Source organism: Epinephelus fuscoguttatus, linkage group LG2 (assembly GCF_011397635.1).
Source record: "Epinephelus fuscoguttatus linkage group LG2, E.fuscoguttatus.final_Chr_v1".
Lineage (NCBI taxonomy): Eukaryota > Metazoa > Chordata > Actinopteri > Perciformes > Serranidae > Epinephelus > Epinephelus fuscoguttatus.
In genome coordinates this window covers 36,315,134-36,331,681 of record NC_064753.1, presented here as the reverse complement: position 1 = coordinate 36,331,681, position 16,548 = coordinate 36,315,134, and the positions used below count along the sequence as shown (strand labels likewise).

Sequence of the window (16,548 nt, the reverse complement as noted above, 5' to 3'; positions counted from 1 at the left end):
CAGCTGTTTCACCTGTGTCTTGTTCCACTCACCTGTGTGTAGCTAATAATCAACCCTTTTGTATTTAAAGCCCAGTGCTTCCCCCATTCAGTTGCCAAATTGCCGTTGTTGTCCTACTGTCCTCATGCTTTCCAGCCTTTTCCTTGTGTTTGATTCCTTGCTTTTTGACTCTGCTTAGCTTTATACACTTTGCTTTTTGTGTATTTTCCCTGAATGGATTTTTCTGCCTTCTCTGACTGCCTTCACTTGTTTGACCCCTGACCTCCAAAATAAAGATTTAGATTTGATAAACTGTTCTTGGTGTTTTTGTGTTTTCCTCTGCAACTGAGTCAGGTTTTGTACCAGATCGTTACAACTACAAACTCATTGTTAACTCAGCTGTAATTTTCCTTTATCATTAAAACAACAGCTGTCCCTCAGGGTCACTGTCATTTCCACCACAATGTAGGCTGCAACATGAATTTAAAATGTTTTATTGTTTATTATTGTTTTGTTTTTTCTTGCTGCCAGTGTTATATTACTAAAATATTGTATCAGTAGCCTGAATGTTTCTAAACATATTTCAGATTTTCTAAAAAGTTTCCAGACTAAATGGACCATAGTTGAAGAATTACAGAAGCGTATTGCATTCACTTAACAAATTTTAAAAAAAAATCTGTTTTGAGTAATTTTTTCAGTTTTCGGTGTATTTTTTTGTTGTTGTTTTTCGGGGTCATTTTTTTCTGTTTTTCTGAGTGTTTTTGAGTTAAGAGAGCAATAGAACAACAGACGCTTTCATTCCTTTCTTGAGAGCTCGATATAATGGAAGCAGACATAACCCGCTTGTTTAGTTTAATCCAGTTTTACTTTGTTTTGGGTTTGAGACACTAGGAGATACTCTTGTCTTTAAGTCTTATAGGTGGTGTTATCATCAGTTTGTCGACTTTATCCAGGCACCGGTCACTTGCAGGTGTCAGGTGGGAGCGTTTCCTCGTTCAGGAAAAAAAAAAATTACCACGAAAACAGAAAAAATGACCACAAAAAACAGGGCAAAAATTACACCAAAAAACAGAAGAAAAAAAAATTACTCAGAAAAACAGAAAAAAATACACCAAAAAATTGAAAAAAAAAAAAAAAAAAAAAAACAACTCAGAAAAACAGAAAAAATTACACCAAAAAACAGAAAAAAAAATTTAAATTATGCAGGGAAAAAAACAGAAAAAATTACACCAAAAAAACTGAAAAAAAAAATTACTCAGAAAAACAGAAAAAATTACACCAAAAAACTGAAAAAAAAAATAAATTACTCAGGAAAAACAGAAAACATTACTCAGAAAAACGGGGCTTTTTTTATTTGTCAAGTGAATGCAATACGCTTCCGTAAAGAATGACCCTAGTTAATTTATATTTAAAAAACACTGAATAAAAGGACAAGCTGAGGATCCTGTTTAGCTTGTGTTTCCAGTGTTGGCCGATAGAGGGCGCTTTAAACTCACATTACAGTTTGTCCTCCACATCAGCGCTGCAGCATCATGACCACTCACTTTACAGACATTAAAACACACACAGCAAAAATTAATCACTTTATTCACCTTTTCATCATATAGTACGGAGTTTAGCCACATTCTGTCTGCATTTCCAACATGAACAACATGAATCTCGTGTTAAATCTGTATGAAACTTACATAAGACAGATAATTGAATAATTTACCAGTGAGGCGAACACTGGCAGCTGATTGGTCCCTCTCTGTCTCTGTCTCTCTCTCTCAGGTTTCAAGAAAAGTTGAACTGACCGCAGCTCAGAGTCACCTGTTCAATTTATTTTTCAAATCGCACTTTTATTCACCATAAACATGTTTTAATTTCCAGAAAAAGGCGCATCTTACTCGCAGCTTGTTGCCTGTGGAGGACTGAGGGCGGTTTGAATCAACAGGGACAAAGAACAGCTCGACCAGAACACTACAAGCGTCGCTTCAGCTGCCTCATCTCGTTTTTTTAAGAAGAAAATCATTTTTTAACTTTTTTACCCGGACTGAGTGAAGATGCAGCAGCCTGACAGCCAGCAGACAACAGCTCAGACAGCTCAGACAGAAACACTGGATCCAGCAGGTACAGTGAAGTTTCATCCTGAGGTCTCCTAACATGAGTCTGCATGGAGCTGCAACTTACAGCAGCATCTGCACTGTCATTAATAATTATCGTTATTTATTTTTCCTTTTTTTTCCCTCTAGTGTGTGCATGTGAGAGCATAAAGTTATTCTCAGCAAGGACACAATATATTCCTCAGGTTTCTTCTTTTAGATGAGAAATAAATACTTAAAGTGCTTCTCCCACAGTCTCATCTGCAGAGGTAGAGTTACATTTACTCAAGTACTGTGCTTAGATATATCCCTAAGCTGGGTATACTCGTTAGTATGCTGGTAAGCACTGGCTATATACTGGTAAACTGGTAGAACTGGGTATTTGCATTCTGTACTGTTCTATAAAAACATGTACTTTGAATATTCATCTGAGTCACAGACAGTCAAAGGTTGAATGTAACTTAACTCCAGTGCTGTAGTTAAATACAGTTTTATAGGAAATACATTTATCTGACACTTATAGTTACTAGTTGGGTAACTTCTTACATAAACATAGGATCAATATCATGATACTAATCTACAGCAGTACATAAAATATCCAACATTTTTGCTCCACATTGACGAACTACAACATGAACATGCTCTTAAACATGTTAGTGATGAAAGCAACAAGGTGATAAGGAGCCATTGTGAATAGTAAGCACTTTTATGTTTGATATTTTAAATTAATTTGGCTGATAGTACCACTGTAAATCCAGGACTTTTAATTATAATGGAGCACTTTTTGAGCATGGTATTTTGGCTTAAGGCCCTACTTCTTTCACCACTGGTTAATTTGCTGATCAGGATTTTTAGAATCTATACCACTTAACCACAAAGTTCTTGCACACTATAAAGCCTTACTAATACCACCACTAAAACCAAAACTATGGCCGTGAAAAAGAGCAAAACTCCTGCAAACTGTTGATGACAAAATCTAGAGGAGGCATATACGATGTGATGCCTTGTTATGAAGTAAATCAAACCACTCAGCAGTGCATAGAACAGGTAGAATGAGCTCCACCACAGCCAGCTATGAACACTTTTACTTTTGATCGATTGAATACATTTTGTTGATGATTACTTGAATAAGACTTTAAATGTAGGACTTATTTTTGACCAAATACCTCTGTGCTTTTGGAACATTCATAAAATATTTACTCAGAGAGATTCTTGAGAAATAATCATTAGTAATGTGGATATAATGACTAAATGAGTGGAGGCAAATAATGTGTGGTTAATTGAGAAGATGACCTCACTTGCCTTTATGCAGTCTTTAAAATCAAGAAAACACACACTTGTGATACTACAATATCTCTAACCTAAGACTATATCTCGTCTCAAATTAACAAATCGATATAACATCAATATATTTCCTTTATTTATTGCACTACTTGCATTTGAAAATGTTTACATTGTTGCACTGGTACTTTTACTGAAGTAAATCTGCAAATTTCTTCACCACGAAAACATTTAATGAGAAATTAAACAGGATATGTGCCTGCTGTCTTGAGCAAAATGGAGGTTAGAGTTTTGGATTTAATGGTCAGAGTTAGAGACATGTAATTCAGAGGTTTCAGGATGTAATAAGTCTAAAGACGTCCTCCTGTCATCTCTCCTCAGCTCACTACCTGCGTCGCAGGAAGACGGCTCTGTTGGTGACTGTGTCTCTGCTGGCTCTGGCTCTGCTGGTGCTTGCTGTGGGTCTGGTCTCTGCCACTCGCACCGACAACGTGCCTGTTGCTGGATATTATGCCGGTATCACTGTGAGTGACCGTCACCTCACCACTGACCTTCACAACCTTTACATCTCTATGTCCTGATACTCTGAACATGCATTAATGTCATTAACCCTTCACACACTGTATGGTTGTGACACGGTGTGTTGTTGTCTTGTGCCTCCAGCTGAGTTTTGGAGCGTTCCTGGGTATTGTTGGCATCCACCTGGTGGAAAATCGCCGACCCATGGTGAGTCTGTTCCTCTGACACTCATGTCATCGTAGCAACCCATTTAAAATCACATGGCGATGATGGTTTTATTTATTCCATTCCATTTGACACCTTTGTCGTCTCATTTAGACCTCTTAACGTGACCCACCATAGACACATTTTGGTCTTTTTTTAGGGAGGACAGGGGATCATTGTGGGGAGATAGGAGGTCAATAGTGTATGCCACGTAAAGATGGAATATATCACCTGAAAGATGGGAGCCTGAAGATTAATTTGAGATTTATCTCAGCACTGTGTGTCAAGTTGTTCTAGTCATAGATACTGTATGTATTAAACATTGTGTTTTGGTTAGGCGCCTTCTCAAACTTTTAAACTTTCGAGTATAAATGGACTTAAAACATTATGATTGAAGTTTTTTGGGTTGATACCATTTCTTACACAGACTTTTTACTAAATTTAAGCATTTTTTAACAACTGAGAATTGATAAAAATGGTCAAACATTCCTCCAAAACACCATATTAAGACACCAAAGACCTTATGCTGTGACTTGGTATCCAACACTTCAGAATGTGGAGATTTCTCTAAAAGCTGCATTTTTCAGCAATTGGATGGCGAGCACTTCCATTCTGAAACCTGCCGAGAAACCACCTTATTGTCAATATACATATGAAAGCCACACATCCTCTGAACGCCTGTGGTCTCTCGTTCGGCATTGTAAAGTTTCATGAGGCTGTGATTATCCTGCAGGTCACAATAGGTCATTTTATACATTGACACCTGTTTCACTACAATGATATAGCTATCATGGGGGCTAACATCATTTAACATGAATAAATCTGGGCTCATTAAATCCACAATAGTCTCAGCTTTCCATTCATACTCAATCACTGCAATTCCAAGATTGTTCAGGGACCCCAGTATGCAGAAACATTCAAATACACTAGACAGAAATAACACATCTGTACTGCATGTAAAAAGCGGCATGGTTTTTGCCACAGCACTCGTAGGTACCCACTGAACCCATTTTCATTCAGATACATTGAGTTGAGAGGTCGAGGGACCCCTTTGAAAATGGCGTTGACAGTTTTCCCTCAAAAGATTTGACCTCTTGAAATACAGTAATGTCAGCCGAGATAGCCAATTAGGGTTAACTATATACAATGCGTACCTCAAACTTCAAAACAAATGTTGCATGCATGGTTGGTATTTTATAGGTTAATTTCCATAATCTTACTGGTGAACAAAGTGGAGCATTTAGCAGCTGAACAGGAAGTGCCAGACACCAAAACAGTGCTAGACGGAGAATATTAGACTTACACTTCTAAATGAATGGCAGTGTTGCGCTTTATCAACTTTTAAAAGCTGACAGTATCCTCAGTGTTGTGTTTACAACTTGTTCTGCTGCACCCAAGTGGCCAAAAAGGGATTTTGCAAATGTTCAGTGGGATTGGAAAAGTGCATTCAACGTGATTGTCAACCCTTTTTTGTTCACGACGACAGCTCCAATTGTCTCATTCACTCCCTGTTTGTTCTCTGTCAGGGTTACTTCTGTTCAGGCTTCACAATATTCATCTTCTAAAAATGAGGCATTGTTCCTGGAATACAGGACGTATATATATATATAGGCTTCACCATAAATGAGAGGTTCATGTTACAGACTTTGCAAATTCACGAAACTGTTTTAGGGGAAATTGCTCTATTATGAGCAAGAAGCAAATCTGATTACTGGTTGGCTGAGTAATGTGTTCTTGGTCCTTGTGCCCGGGACAGTGTGTGTGACTGGATTTGTGGTCGGGGGGAAGTGAACATGATTGGCTCTGGATTTCTGTGACGAGAGGGGAAATCGCATTAGTATTGGTCAGATGCTGACAGGGCTCGTTTGTTTCAGACAGGGACACAGGTACAGTATCATCAAAGTGCCTCAGAGTAGAGACTCACAGGCAGACTGAAGACCTGTCTGAAAAGCTTAAGGTGAAAGTTAAAAAAAAAATTGATTAGAAACCTCAGTTTGAGAACTTCAGACTCCTCCAAAAAACTAAACAGAATAATGGGAACAAAATCATGAACTGATTTCCAACCGTCCTCATTACTGGCAGCAGTCAGGAGGCCGACAGATACAGATGCCAGCAGCAACCAGAAGCTGAAACTGTTCCCCTGTGTATCACATTCTCAGGACATGAGACCCGGCATGAGACAAACCGAGTCCCTGCAAGGACTGAAGAGGACACCAGTGACACAGAAACTTTAGCAGATTAGGATCCTTGTTTTTCACCTCTGAATTGGTCCAAATTATTTATGTTGCACACGTTTAATTTTACATAAAAGTTAAAGTGTCCATCCTGTTGAGAGTGCAGTATTATCGTGGAAGTTTCTTGATGAGTCACGTCTCATTTATTTCTCTCAGTTTATTGTCAGATAAGTCCAGTAGGAGTATTTAATCTGTTATTTCAGATAAAGACTTAAGTCAAGTGTGTGGTAACATTCATCATATACTCTACATTACCTAAGAGCCCGTTCTCACTCCGAAGTCGTTGAAATCTGGTGCTTGGGCAGTGACTTGCAGCATCAGAAACCAATGAAAAAAGGCATCCTTTAATTTCAGCATGATACGCAGCCAGCTGCTGTACTTTAACAGCGCCCAGCGGCATCAGGGAAAACGTGGCGGGACAAGGACAAAAGTTATTGTTGGGTCCAACAAACACTGACTTCCACCCAAACCCTGTTCCTTTTTCCTAACCCTAACCACATATTTTTGTCGCCTAAACCCAACCATGTGTGTTTTTTTGTTGAAGGAAAAAAAACATCAACTCGCGGTGTTGTACTGATATAGTGCGTTTATTTTGAAAGAGACTGTATGTTAATTAGGAGCATTAGGATTAGGATTAACTTTAATAATCCCCAAGGGGGAAACTGGATTGCCACCATCATTAATGTTAGATTTCCTGTGAAAACAGAAGTGTAGTTTGAAAGAAGACAATGCATGTAACAGGCAGAACTTGACACGGCGTCCCACAACGGCAACAAACAATGCACCAAGGATATTTTTCACGTTGTGTGTGGATGTGGAAAGTCCATGACCAAATGTCAGTATGTGACGAGGTGAGTGAAAATGTGCTGTACCTAAATATTGGTTAAAAAAACAAGGACAGAGAGAAACTAAAGAGATACTAAGTTAAAATTCCAGGGCATAACAAGGATTTTAAAAATATAAAAAATATAAAAATACACTCTATCTCCCCGAGAAAAAGATTAGATACCAGAAAAAGTCCAGAAAAAAGTTTTTTTTTTAAATTGCCTTTTTTATATTAAATTTATTCAGTTACCTTGAATTATATTTTCAGGACATTTATGTAAACTTAATGCTGTTTCCAAATGACCAGGAATAACATTTTGGGCAGGAAACCAAATTATTTTTTTTAAATAAAATCAGTCAAAGTACATCAAGAAGAGAGAATAATTTATTTAAACTGTAAAGTGCTAAAACCTTAAAATTTACAGTCACTGATGACAATGACCTCGGGGCAATGATACTCAACTTAAGGCCCATGAGCAAAATCTGGCTCGTGATAGGGTGCCAAGTGGCAATCAATCAAAATAGAGCTTTGGCTGAGATAGTATCAAAATGGGGGTGGGCTATTTCTGCACGTTTCCATAAAGCTTACGGATACGGGCCAAACGGAGCAGTACCACCGGGAACCATGGGGGCAGTGTTGCTGTCACTACCCGATACGTAGCTCTAGTGAGACACGAAGAAGAAATAACAATTCAATTTCTCTCATCAGCAGTACTAGAGAAAAGAATTCTCCGTCCTCCAGTCGCGATGTATTTAACGGCCTCACCGACCACCGCCTCCTACAATGCTGCCTCTGTTTTTGTCTTTTATGCAAGAGGTACATTATCAATATCTCCTCCACAGTCGCCATGTTTGTTTTTGAGTTTGTTGTTGTCATAAACTTTTGACACTGGGCTGCCTCCTGGTGGATATATGGGTTAACATCCATGCCAACATAAAGGGCGCATGGAAGTATGTGGGCAGTGACGGTAATATCGTTTGAACAGACGTATACATTTTCGTACGTAAAGGGAGCATAAATGAGCCCTAAGCTCCTAATGTCCTTAAATCCTAGAAACGCCAATGCGTACACCTGAGTTGTGCTGCGAGTGGATTTGCCTCTTGGCAAAGATGAGTGAGGACGCCAAATGCTGAAAGGCTGAAAACATGCAATTCATTAATTATATATGCTAATAAATGTTATTAATGTTTGTTTATTAAGTGGCTTCTGGTTTCCTGACATTTTCCAAAAGTGGCACCTGGGCAAAGCAAGTTGAGTGTCCCCATCTTGGGGCACTTCTTTATATGTTACATTAAAAAAAAGAAAGATAAAAGGCTTCAGAAATGCATTTAATAAATGACTGTACAGACATTTAGAGGCACTTTACAGGCGTACTCAGAGAAATAGTGTCTTGGTGTGATAGAGATGTAAACCTGTCACCGTGACTGTGATACAGTGTGTGTTGTGAATTTTTCATGTGGCGTGCAGGGTGTCGTTGTCTTACCTTACACTGAAGTCTACCGTATCTAATCCGGTCTGCACCATAGGCTGTACATAACATAAAGAATATACAGTGTCCGTACACACTTAGAGCTGTTCACACATGTGGAGAGGTGCAGCTGACTAATAATAGAATAAATCATAATTTAACGAAGATAAATGTTTAATAAAAATGTTTATGTTAAAGCATATTTTCTGTAGGCTCTCACTCCTTTTGAGTCATTGCTGTTGTGTTATTTCTCATGTTGTGTTTGCGGCTGTAAATGTGTGAGGGAAACTTTCTATCTTGCTGGCAAAGACATTTACAGCCTGCTGTATCCGTCTGCCTCTCCTGGCATCGCTCCCATCTGTGCTTTAAACTTTAATGGCGAGTTTGCTGCCACACCAGCGCCGGTCTACGGTGTCTGTTATGAGGCACATGTGGCACGACGCTGCTCTCACACAGGTGTCTTCTTCCCATCCTGTGTCCGAGGCTCAGGGCGGTAACACGAGAGCTGGCTGGCAGAGCGAGGTCACTCATTAAAGAACAACTAACCAACATGCTGACAATACCACACAGACATCTGAGAGCTCCGAAGCTTTCCGTGTTCTTCCTGCAGCTCACAGGCTCTTTGCTTGTCTGACGTTACGAGGCAGCAGATGGAGGACGATGTTGTTTGAACTGTTAACATTCAGAGAAGTGGCGAGTTTAAATACCGCTGCCAAAAAGAGATGTTCCCAACTTTGATTACAGAAATTAACAACTTCAACATGCAGCAAAGGGCCGCTGGTTGAAATCCAACCCGTGGCTGCTGCAGCCAGGGCGCATGTTGGGCTGCTGCGGCCAGGACACAGTTGGGCGTGCACTCTACTAGGTGAGCTATGGAGCACCCTGGTTTGGGCATCTCTATAAGAGAAACTGGGAGGCAATCTGATGTTTGCTCATTTGCATCACGTCTAGTGTCACCACTTTGTTATAGGCGTTCTAACCTTCTGCGTGTGTCAGCAAACAGGCAAAGTGACGTGTAGCTTGCTTGAAAACGCTCGCCCTGGCTGTCTTTTATGAAGCATTTCGCGCCGCTTTTTGTCAGAGCAAGATGATGACTCAGGGCTCGATAGGCTCCCTGAATGTTTTTGTGACTCAGGGTATATCTGGACGATTAGTCATGCTCTATCCATCAGAGTTCGCTCACTCACTGTGGGGAGGAAGAAGGGTCACACATGTGACAAATTAACGCCTGCAGATATTCACCGCCTGTTCACTTCTTTTCAGTGGAAGTGAAGGGACAAATAAAACTTTCCTTTTCTGTACCGAAGCAAATTCACATCTTTGCATCATGTGGGGTCTAACTTTGGTGAACTTTAACTGGCAAAGTCCCAGCCGCAGCTAATCCTAAAGATGTATGTGAGGAGGAGACATTGATTGTTGCCTTGTTTAACCAGCCGATATCATATGAAAAATACAAACTGTCCCAAATGATAGATACTTCTTGGCTGGCAGTGAGTCGTGAGACAGGCATGAATGAAAGCTAACATTAGCTCGCATGCTAGCTTTCTGTGTGTGTCTCATCCAGCTCTGCCCACATTCAGCACGAATATCACCTCGGCAGGCGATGGTCACTTCACTCGTGTGACCATGCACTAGGAGTTTAGTTTGTGAATTCACTTAACCTTAAAAAGCAAGGCAAGGCAAGTTTATTTGTAGAGCACAATTCGTACACAAAGTAATTCAAAGTGCTTTACAGAACAAGAAAATGCATTAAAATCACAATACAAAATAAAAACATAAATAATCATTTTAAAATGAACTTTAAAAGAGAAGAGTGCAGATAAGATCCTTTCAGTCATATGCACAGTGAAATAGAGCTGTTTTGAGCCTAGATTTGAACATTGTCAGAGTAGAGGCCTGTCTCACATCTTCAGAAAGACTGTTCCAGATTTTAGCTGCATAAAACTGGAATCCTGATTCCCCATGTTTAGTCCTGACTCTGGGCACCAGCAGGAGGCCGGTCCCTGAGGTCCTCAGAGTCCGAGATGGTTCATATGGCACTAACATGTCAGAAATGTACTTTGGTGCTAGGCCGTGGAGAGACTGTGACATCAACAGCCTAGCTGACAGGCAGAAATTTCTCTTCGCTTAATAGGAAGCTTTATCTCTAGATTTTTAAAATGTTATTAGACATGTGCTCCAATCACAAATGTTCCCGAGAGACCAGCCCTCATTATGAATCTGAGAGAGGTCAAACACACATTTGTGCTCCACTGACATTTCTTGAATAAAGCTTTTTAAAATCCTAATAACCGTATATTACCACGTTTACTGTTATCTTGTCCTTCAAAACGTTTAAAAGGCTCATAGAGCATGAAATCTGTCTGTAAACTGCCCTCCTATCTGCCCTCACCCTGCTGCTCCTAAAGCAGGCTTCACTGCCCCGATACACTGTGAGATTTCTTTATGGCTAAATGCTTCATGTAGCTCGTGTTCTTCGCTCTGTAGTTAGTGCCTGTATCTCACAAACCGCCGTCCTTTTGGTCACCTTGCAGCTCAGAAAGCGGAACGGTGAACCTTTAAAAGGGCCATATTTTACCCAACACGGTTCTTATTACCAGGGTGTCCAGCTGTGGTCGTGACTGGTCACTGGACCACTGAGCAGGGGGATAAAGACCTTGAAGAGGTCAGCGACTTTAGTTACATAACCTGATAGCTATCTTTACTGAAGCTATAAAATCCCTCCTTGTGTCTTTACCTCTTTATCGTTGGTATATCTTCTTCTGTAAAACTTTTATCATGTGTGTCTTTGTCTTTTATTGGTATTTCTTTGTTTTTCAGTAATTAAAGCAGCTACAATTAATATTCTTTATAATAATGTATCAAATGCCTCGTACTAATGAACCTTAATACCTTAATTAGAAGCTCTCCTCGACTTTACGGAGGTTTATAACAGGTCTCAGCTCATTGTTTAGCGTTTTGTTTCACTCTCTCTGCTCTCGTAGCATTATTTTCAGCTGCAACAGGCAACTTTCAAAGAAAAAGCTAAAAAAAAAAAAAAAGTGACTGTACACTACTTAGTAATCACCGAACAGCAGGAGTCCTCAGGATTTGGCAGAGACAAAGCCCCCAGGAACAGCGCCAATTTGACACAGTGGCCAAACCATGTAACTACAGTCTCAAAGTCCGTTAGATGATGCCATTTGGCCTGAAAAGATTTTTTCCCATAGACTTACATTGTGAAAGAGACATCTGTAAATCAGAGGATACATTTTTTAGGATATCAAAACCCCATTCGGTCCATTCGATCCGATAACGTTGCTAAAGTCTAGGAGAGCCACACAAGCAAAGCGCTAAACTGGAAGTTAGCCGCTTGGCCTGCAAATTTCTTTAGTGCGCTTACTCTGTGAGCCCAATGATTTTGAAGATCAGGGTAATTTTGTACCTGGGAGGCTGAACATCTTTGGCTTAGGATGCCACAGAGCAACTTTCATTGGTAGTGACCAAACACAGAGGTAAAAGGAGAGTGACTACTGGACTTACATTCATCACGTGGACAAACTTTAAATTAATGCTAATGTTGCTCTGTAGCTGCTGGATGTGTAAATAAGGAACTATTTATTAACTATTTATTAACTTGAAAGGTAAAAAACTTGTTTCAGTGAACTTTAAAGGCTAGCATCACGCGCTCCATCTGTCTCCCCCTAATGTCGTAGGTGGGGAAGCTACTTTGGTTAGCGCTGCTTTGTGGTGGCCATACATCAGTATTTTCTTTCACAGGCATAGTTTTTCTACTACTTCTAATAACCCTGTTTTCCATCGTGTCTGAAAACATACACTTTGCTGTTTTCTGAAGTGTTCTCAGGGTTAATTTGCCAAATCGTTGGGAGCACAAAAACTAAGCCGCCACCTTGACCATGACCAGAGGCCAATCCAAGTACTTCATTCAAAATCCGATATCAGCGAAGTAGCAGATTACTGTTTTAGCTGGTCTTTTACAATGGGTTGTATTGGAAAAGTTGAAATAGTAACTTGGGAATATAGCTGGCACATGAACTTAGCAGAATGAAAAAGTACAATATTCAAGATATGTACTGGATTTAAAGTATAAAGTAGCATAAAATTGCTATAATCAAGTGAAGTACAAGTACCTCACAGCTGTGCCACAGTACAGTACTTGGTACTTTCCACCACTGCGGTCTTTTTAATATTTCCTCACTGACTCCACTCCTGAGAGCAGAAAACCATCCACAGCCTTTAATCTTTCTCAGTATTTGATTTTTCTCTCCGTTCAGCTGTATCAGGGGAGATTTGGGGGTTTGGGCGACAGAGTGTGTGTTGAGGTGTTTTATGTGCTGGCAGCTGGTGCTAAGGTAATGTGAAGTAATGCAGTTGTCAGGCTCTATTGTCTCTGCTGCTGGCCTCATCTCCCACTTGCAGCCCATAAAAGCAGAGTCATTTAAACCGCTAATGAAGTGGAGAGTCTGGGCCAGTGGCAGATAAAACCCACCCAGAAAAAGCTTATTTTCTCAGCACCGCTCTCATTTCACTTTATTCAGGGAAATTCAGTTTAAAATTCCCTTAATATCCATTTCACCACGCTTTGTGTTAGTCTACAGCAAGACATTTCATATGTGACACCTGGCCACTAACTTAACAAAAGATTAGCCTGAATAAAACTGACATGTCAAATAAATGTCATCATATTTGGACAATTACACCACTATGTTGGGTTGCTATGTTTATTTCTGATCAGCCAAAACATGTGGAATTAAAAACCAAATTAAAAAATACTGAAAGGCCCTTTGTAGCACTGGTTCACCCACATGGTTAGACCTCTTCTCAGGACTGTGAAGGCGTGTGCAGACTGAGTTTGACGATATTTCCCTCATGTTTTTAGCTCTATCACTGGGTGACATCAGAAACCAAAGAATGAATTACCCAGTGGGAAAAGTGGGCAACTGCCCAGAGGTCTCAGATCCTCAAGAGCTACAGGGTCAGATTGGTATCATAATGAAATAATGCACACAGAAGGATTAACAACTGTATTTTGAGTTTTATATATATAAATGACTTTTTGAGACTCCCCTGACATTGCTGGGTTTGTTAACGCATTCTTTTCAACAGAGAATTATCTGCAGCCAATTAGATGTCTCCTTGCAGCTCACTGCGCCCCCACCTGGGGATGATTAGTGTTACATCTGCACAGGTACCCTGAGGTCACAGAAGCCATTTTTAATCCTGTCAGCAGACAGCATGGAGCCACAGATCTCTTCTTTTACTGTCCTGCACTTTTTAGGGAAGTAAAGAAAATTGTAAACTGGGTTTTTTGTGCCGCCGCGCCGGTGATAGCTGTGGTCATTATGTTTTTGGGATGTCCATCCATCCATATGCACGCTCTGTTCTTGTGAACATGATACCTCAAGTACGCATTGAGGATTTTATTCAAATTTGAAAAGATGAACTGATTAGATTTTGGGTGTAAAAGGTCAACGGTCAAGGTCACTGTGACCTCATCTGCTTCATTCTTGTGAATGTGATTTTTTTTTTGTGGAACATTGTGTGAGTGAATTTCTTGAAATTTGGCATGTACTTTGACTCAACAGTGAACTGAATACTTGAATTTAGTGGTTAAAGGTCACTGCGACCTTACAAAACACATTTTGGGCCATAACTTCAGAATTCATACGCTAATTATGACAAAAGTTAATACAAATGTCTAACAGTCTAAAATTATGAAGTGATGACATTCATATCCAAAAGGTCAAAGGTCAACTTCAGTGTGACATCATAATGTTCTGCCAAAACACTTTTCTGGCCATTACTCAGCGTCATATCTCACTTTTGGTTGGATACTGAACTGGTGATAGCTACTGATCTTTGGTGTCCACCTTGAAGCAGCACTGACTGTATAGATCTTCTGTCCTGACGAGGCTGAAAATGTCTTTCAAGCATCCACACTTTAGAATTTGTAGTGTCCTTGCAGCAACATCTGCATTTGAAGCGTGGTCAAGTGTCATGGCTACAAATGAGTCTACAGAGATATGGAGGTCTGTGGAGGTATACAACTGTTAAGTGGTAACTCTGCTCAATTTTTGGGACAGCCTGCTGTATCCCACCTATCATTTTAGACCAATTTTTTCTCTATAAAAAAAAAAAAGCATGTGTTTAATCTCCTGCTTCAGTACAGCAGGTTCGGTCCTGGAGGAGCGATCGAACAGACAGTAAACGATGCTCAGTGATAAAGTTCATGATCAGACATCTGCGATCAGCCAGCTGCGTCTGATCGGCTGTGTGTGTGTGTGTGTGTGTGTAATATCAAAGAAGTGCTTTGTCTTACAGTAAAAGCTTTATGAAAAAACACGTGTGAGTCACTGATTTAAGGTTATTAATCAGTGATCAGATTTTGGGATGATTGTACAGAACTGTGTGAATGTGTGAGATAAGCAACAATAAGGGTGTGTGTGTTTGTGTGTGTGTGTGTGTGTGTGTATCAGAGTGGGAGAATTAGATTGACCTTGCTGGTACAAAAGGCCGTCCCTCTGTCCTGTACGTCGCCTCTGTGCCCATAAATTACCCACAAAGCACCTCTGTGTTGGCAGAGCAAGAAGTCGTACATTTCCTTTATCGTCCTGCAGCCCAGACACTGCAGACGACCAATCAGGACACACCCATGCAGAAAGCTTACAGTGTGTGTGTGTCTGTGTGTTCTGGTGTATAAATTATTAATAAGAATCAATAAGAAACAAATAAAAATACGCTGGAAAATGAAATTATGATACTGTCAGTAGACATAAATGTGACAGTCATTTTTAGTGTCCTCTGTCTTTGTATATACTTAGGTCTGTAAACTGTGATGTCGTTACTTGATAAAATTTGGTCATAAAAAATAGGTTTTTATAAATACATTTATGTTTTCTACAAATTCAAGATTCCTGATTATTTATTTTAAAAGTACCTTCTTCATAGTCATCATCAACATTTTTTCATCATTTCATTTTGAAATAATTTGTCAAAAGAATTTGTGCACTCAAATAAACACAAGTTGTTTGCTGCTGACTTACTCTGATGATACTCATTGGTGCTTTTTTATTTGTTCCAAAATGATTTCTCATGACCTTACCATCTTCGTCTCTTTAAGCTCGTGGCAGCGATCATATTCATCAGCATCGGAGTCATCGCGTCTTTCTTCTGTGCCATTGTGGACGGGATCATCGCCTCAGAGTTCATTGTGAGTATCGCATCTATTTACATGCCTGCAGTCAAAAGAAAGAAATACTGAACAAACTCTGACACATAATACACACACCAAATTTAATCACACACGCTCAGGTCAACAGAGAAACGCAGGGTGAAACTGGCACAGACGCAAAGTATCAGTAGGATCAGGAACTTTGTCGATGCAATCAGACAGAACTGTCAGCACCATCACGACACCAGACAGGAAGACCAGACCAACCAATTTCACTGTCCAACCTGCAGAGAGCTGCAGAGGAAACAAAACAGGGCTGATTAAATGTGTCCAAAAATGTACCCCACTTTCTCTAAGTCACTGAGCACTATCTTTGATTCTATTTTAACTGAGAAATTTTCCAGGAAACGTAATTGCAATGGTCTGATGGATACATAAACAGTTTTATTATTAGAGAAATTAGCAGTGTTGTAGTCAAGACCACCTAAACCAAGACCAAGTCATGACCAAGACCAGAGTGTATCGAGACCAAGACAAGACCAAGACTTTAAACGGTTCAGACTGAGTCAAGACCAAGACCGCACCAGTGCAAGTCCCACACTGTGTGTGACATGCAAAAATTTGGGCACCCATGTTTGAAATTCCTTTTCTGTGACTAGTTTAGTAAGTAGAGGATGAACTGATCTCCAAAAGGCATGCAGCTGAATGGATTATGCTTTTCAACATTTTTAAGCAAGCTTAGTGTATTAGTTTTATTTTTTTTGTACAATTTTAGAGTGAAAAAA

At 39.8% G+C, this 16,548-nt stretch overlaps 1 protein-coding gene across 1 annotated transcript in view; it reads left to right on the top strand.

The window, feature by feature from the left end:
* Positions 1–2,021: 2,021 nt before the first annotated feature.
* LOC125903492 (transmembrane protein 255B) overlaps positions 2,022–16,548 on the top strand; it is a 28,250-nt gene continuing 13,723 nt past the window's right edge. The window contains exons 1-4 of the mRNA XM_049600451.1: positions 2,022–2,088; positions 3,723–3,865; positions 4,005–4,067; positions 15,713–15,802. Of these exons, the coding sequence (XP_049456408.1) occupies positions 2,022–2,088; positions 3,723–3,865; positions 4,005–4,067; positions 15,713–15,802 (363 nt within the window). The remainder of the gene's footprint in view (positions 2,089–3,722; positions 3,866–4,004; positions 4,068–15,712; positions 15,803–16,548) is intronic.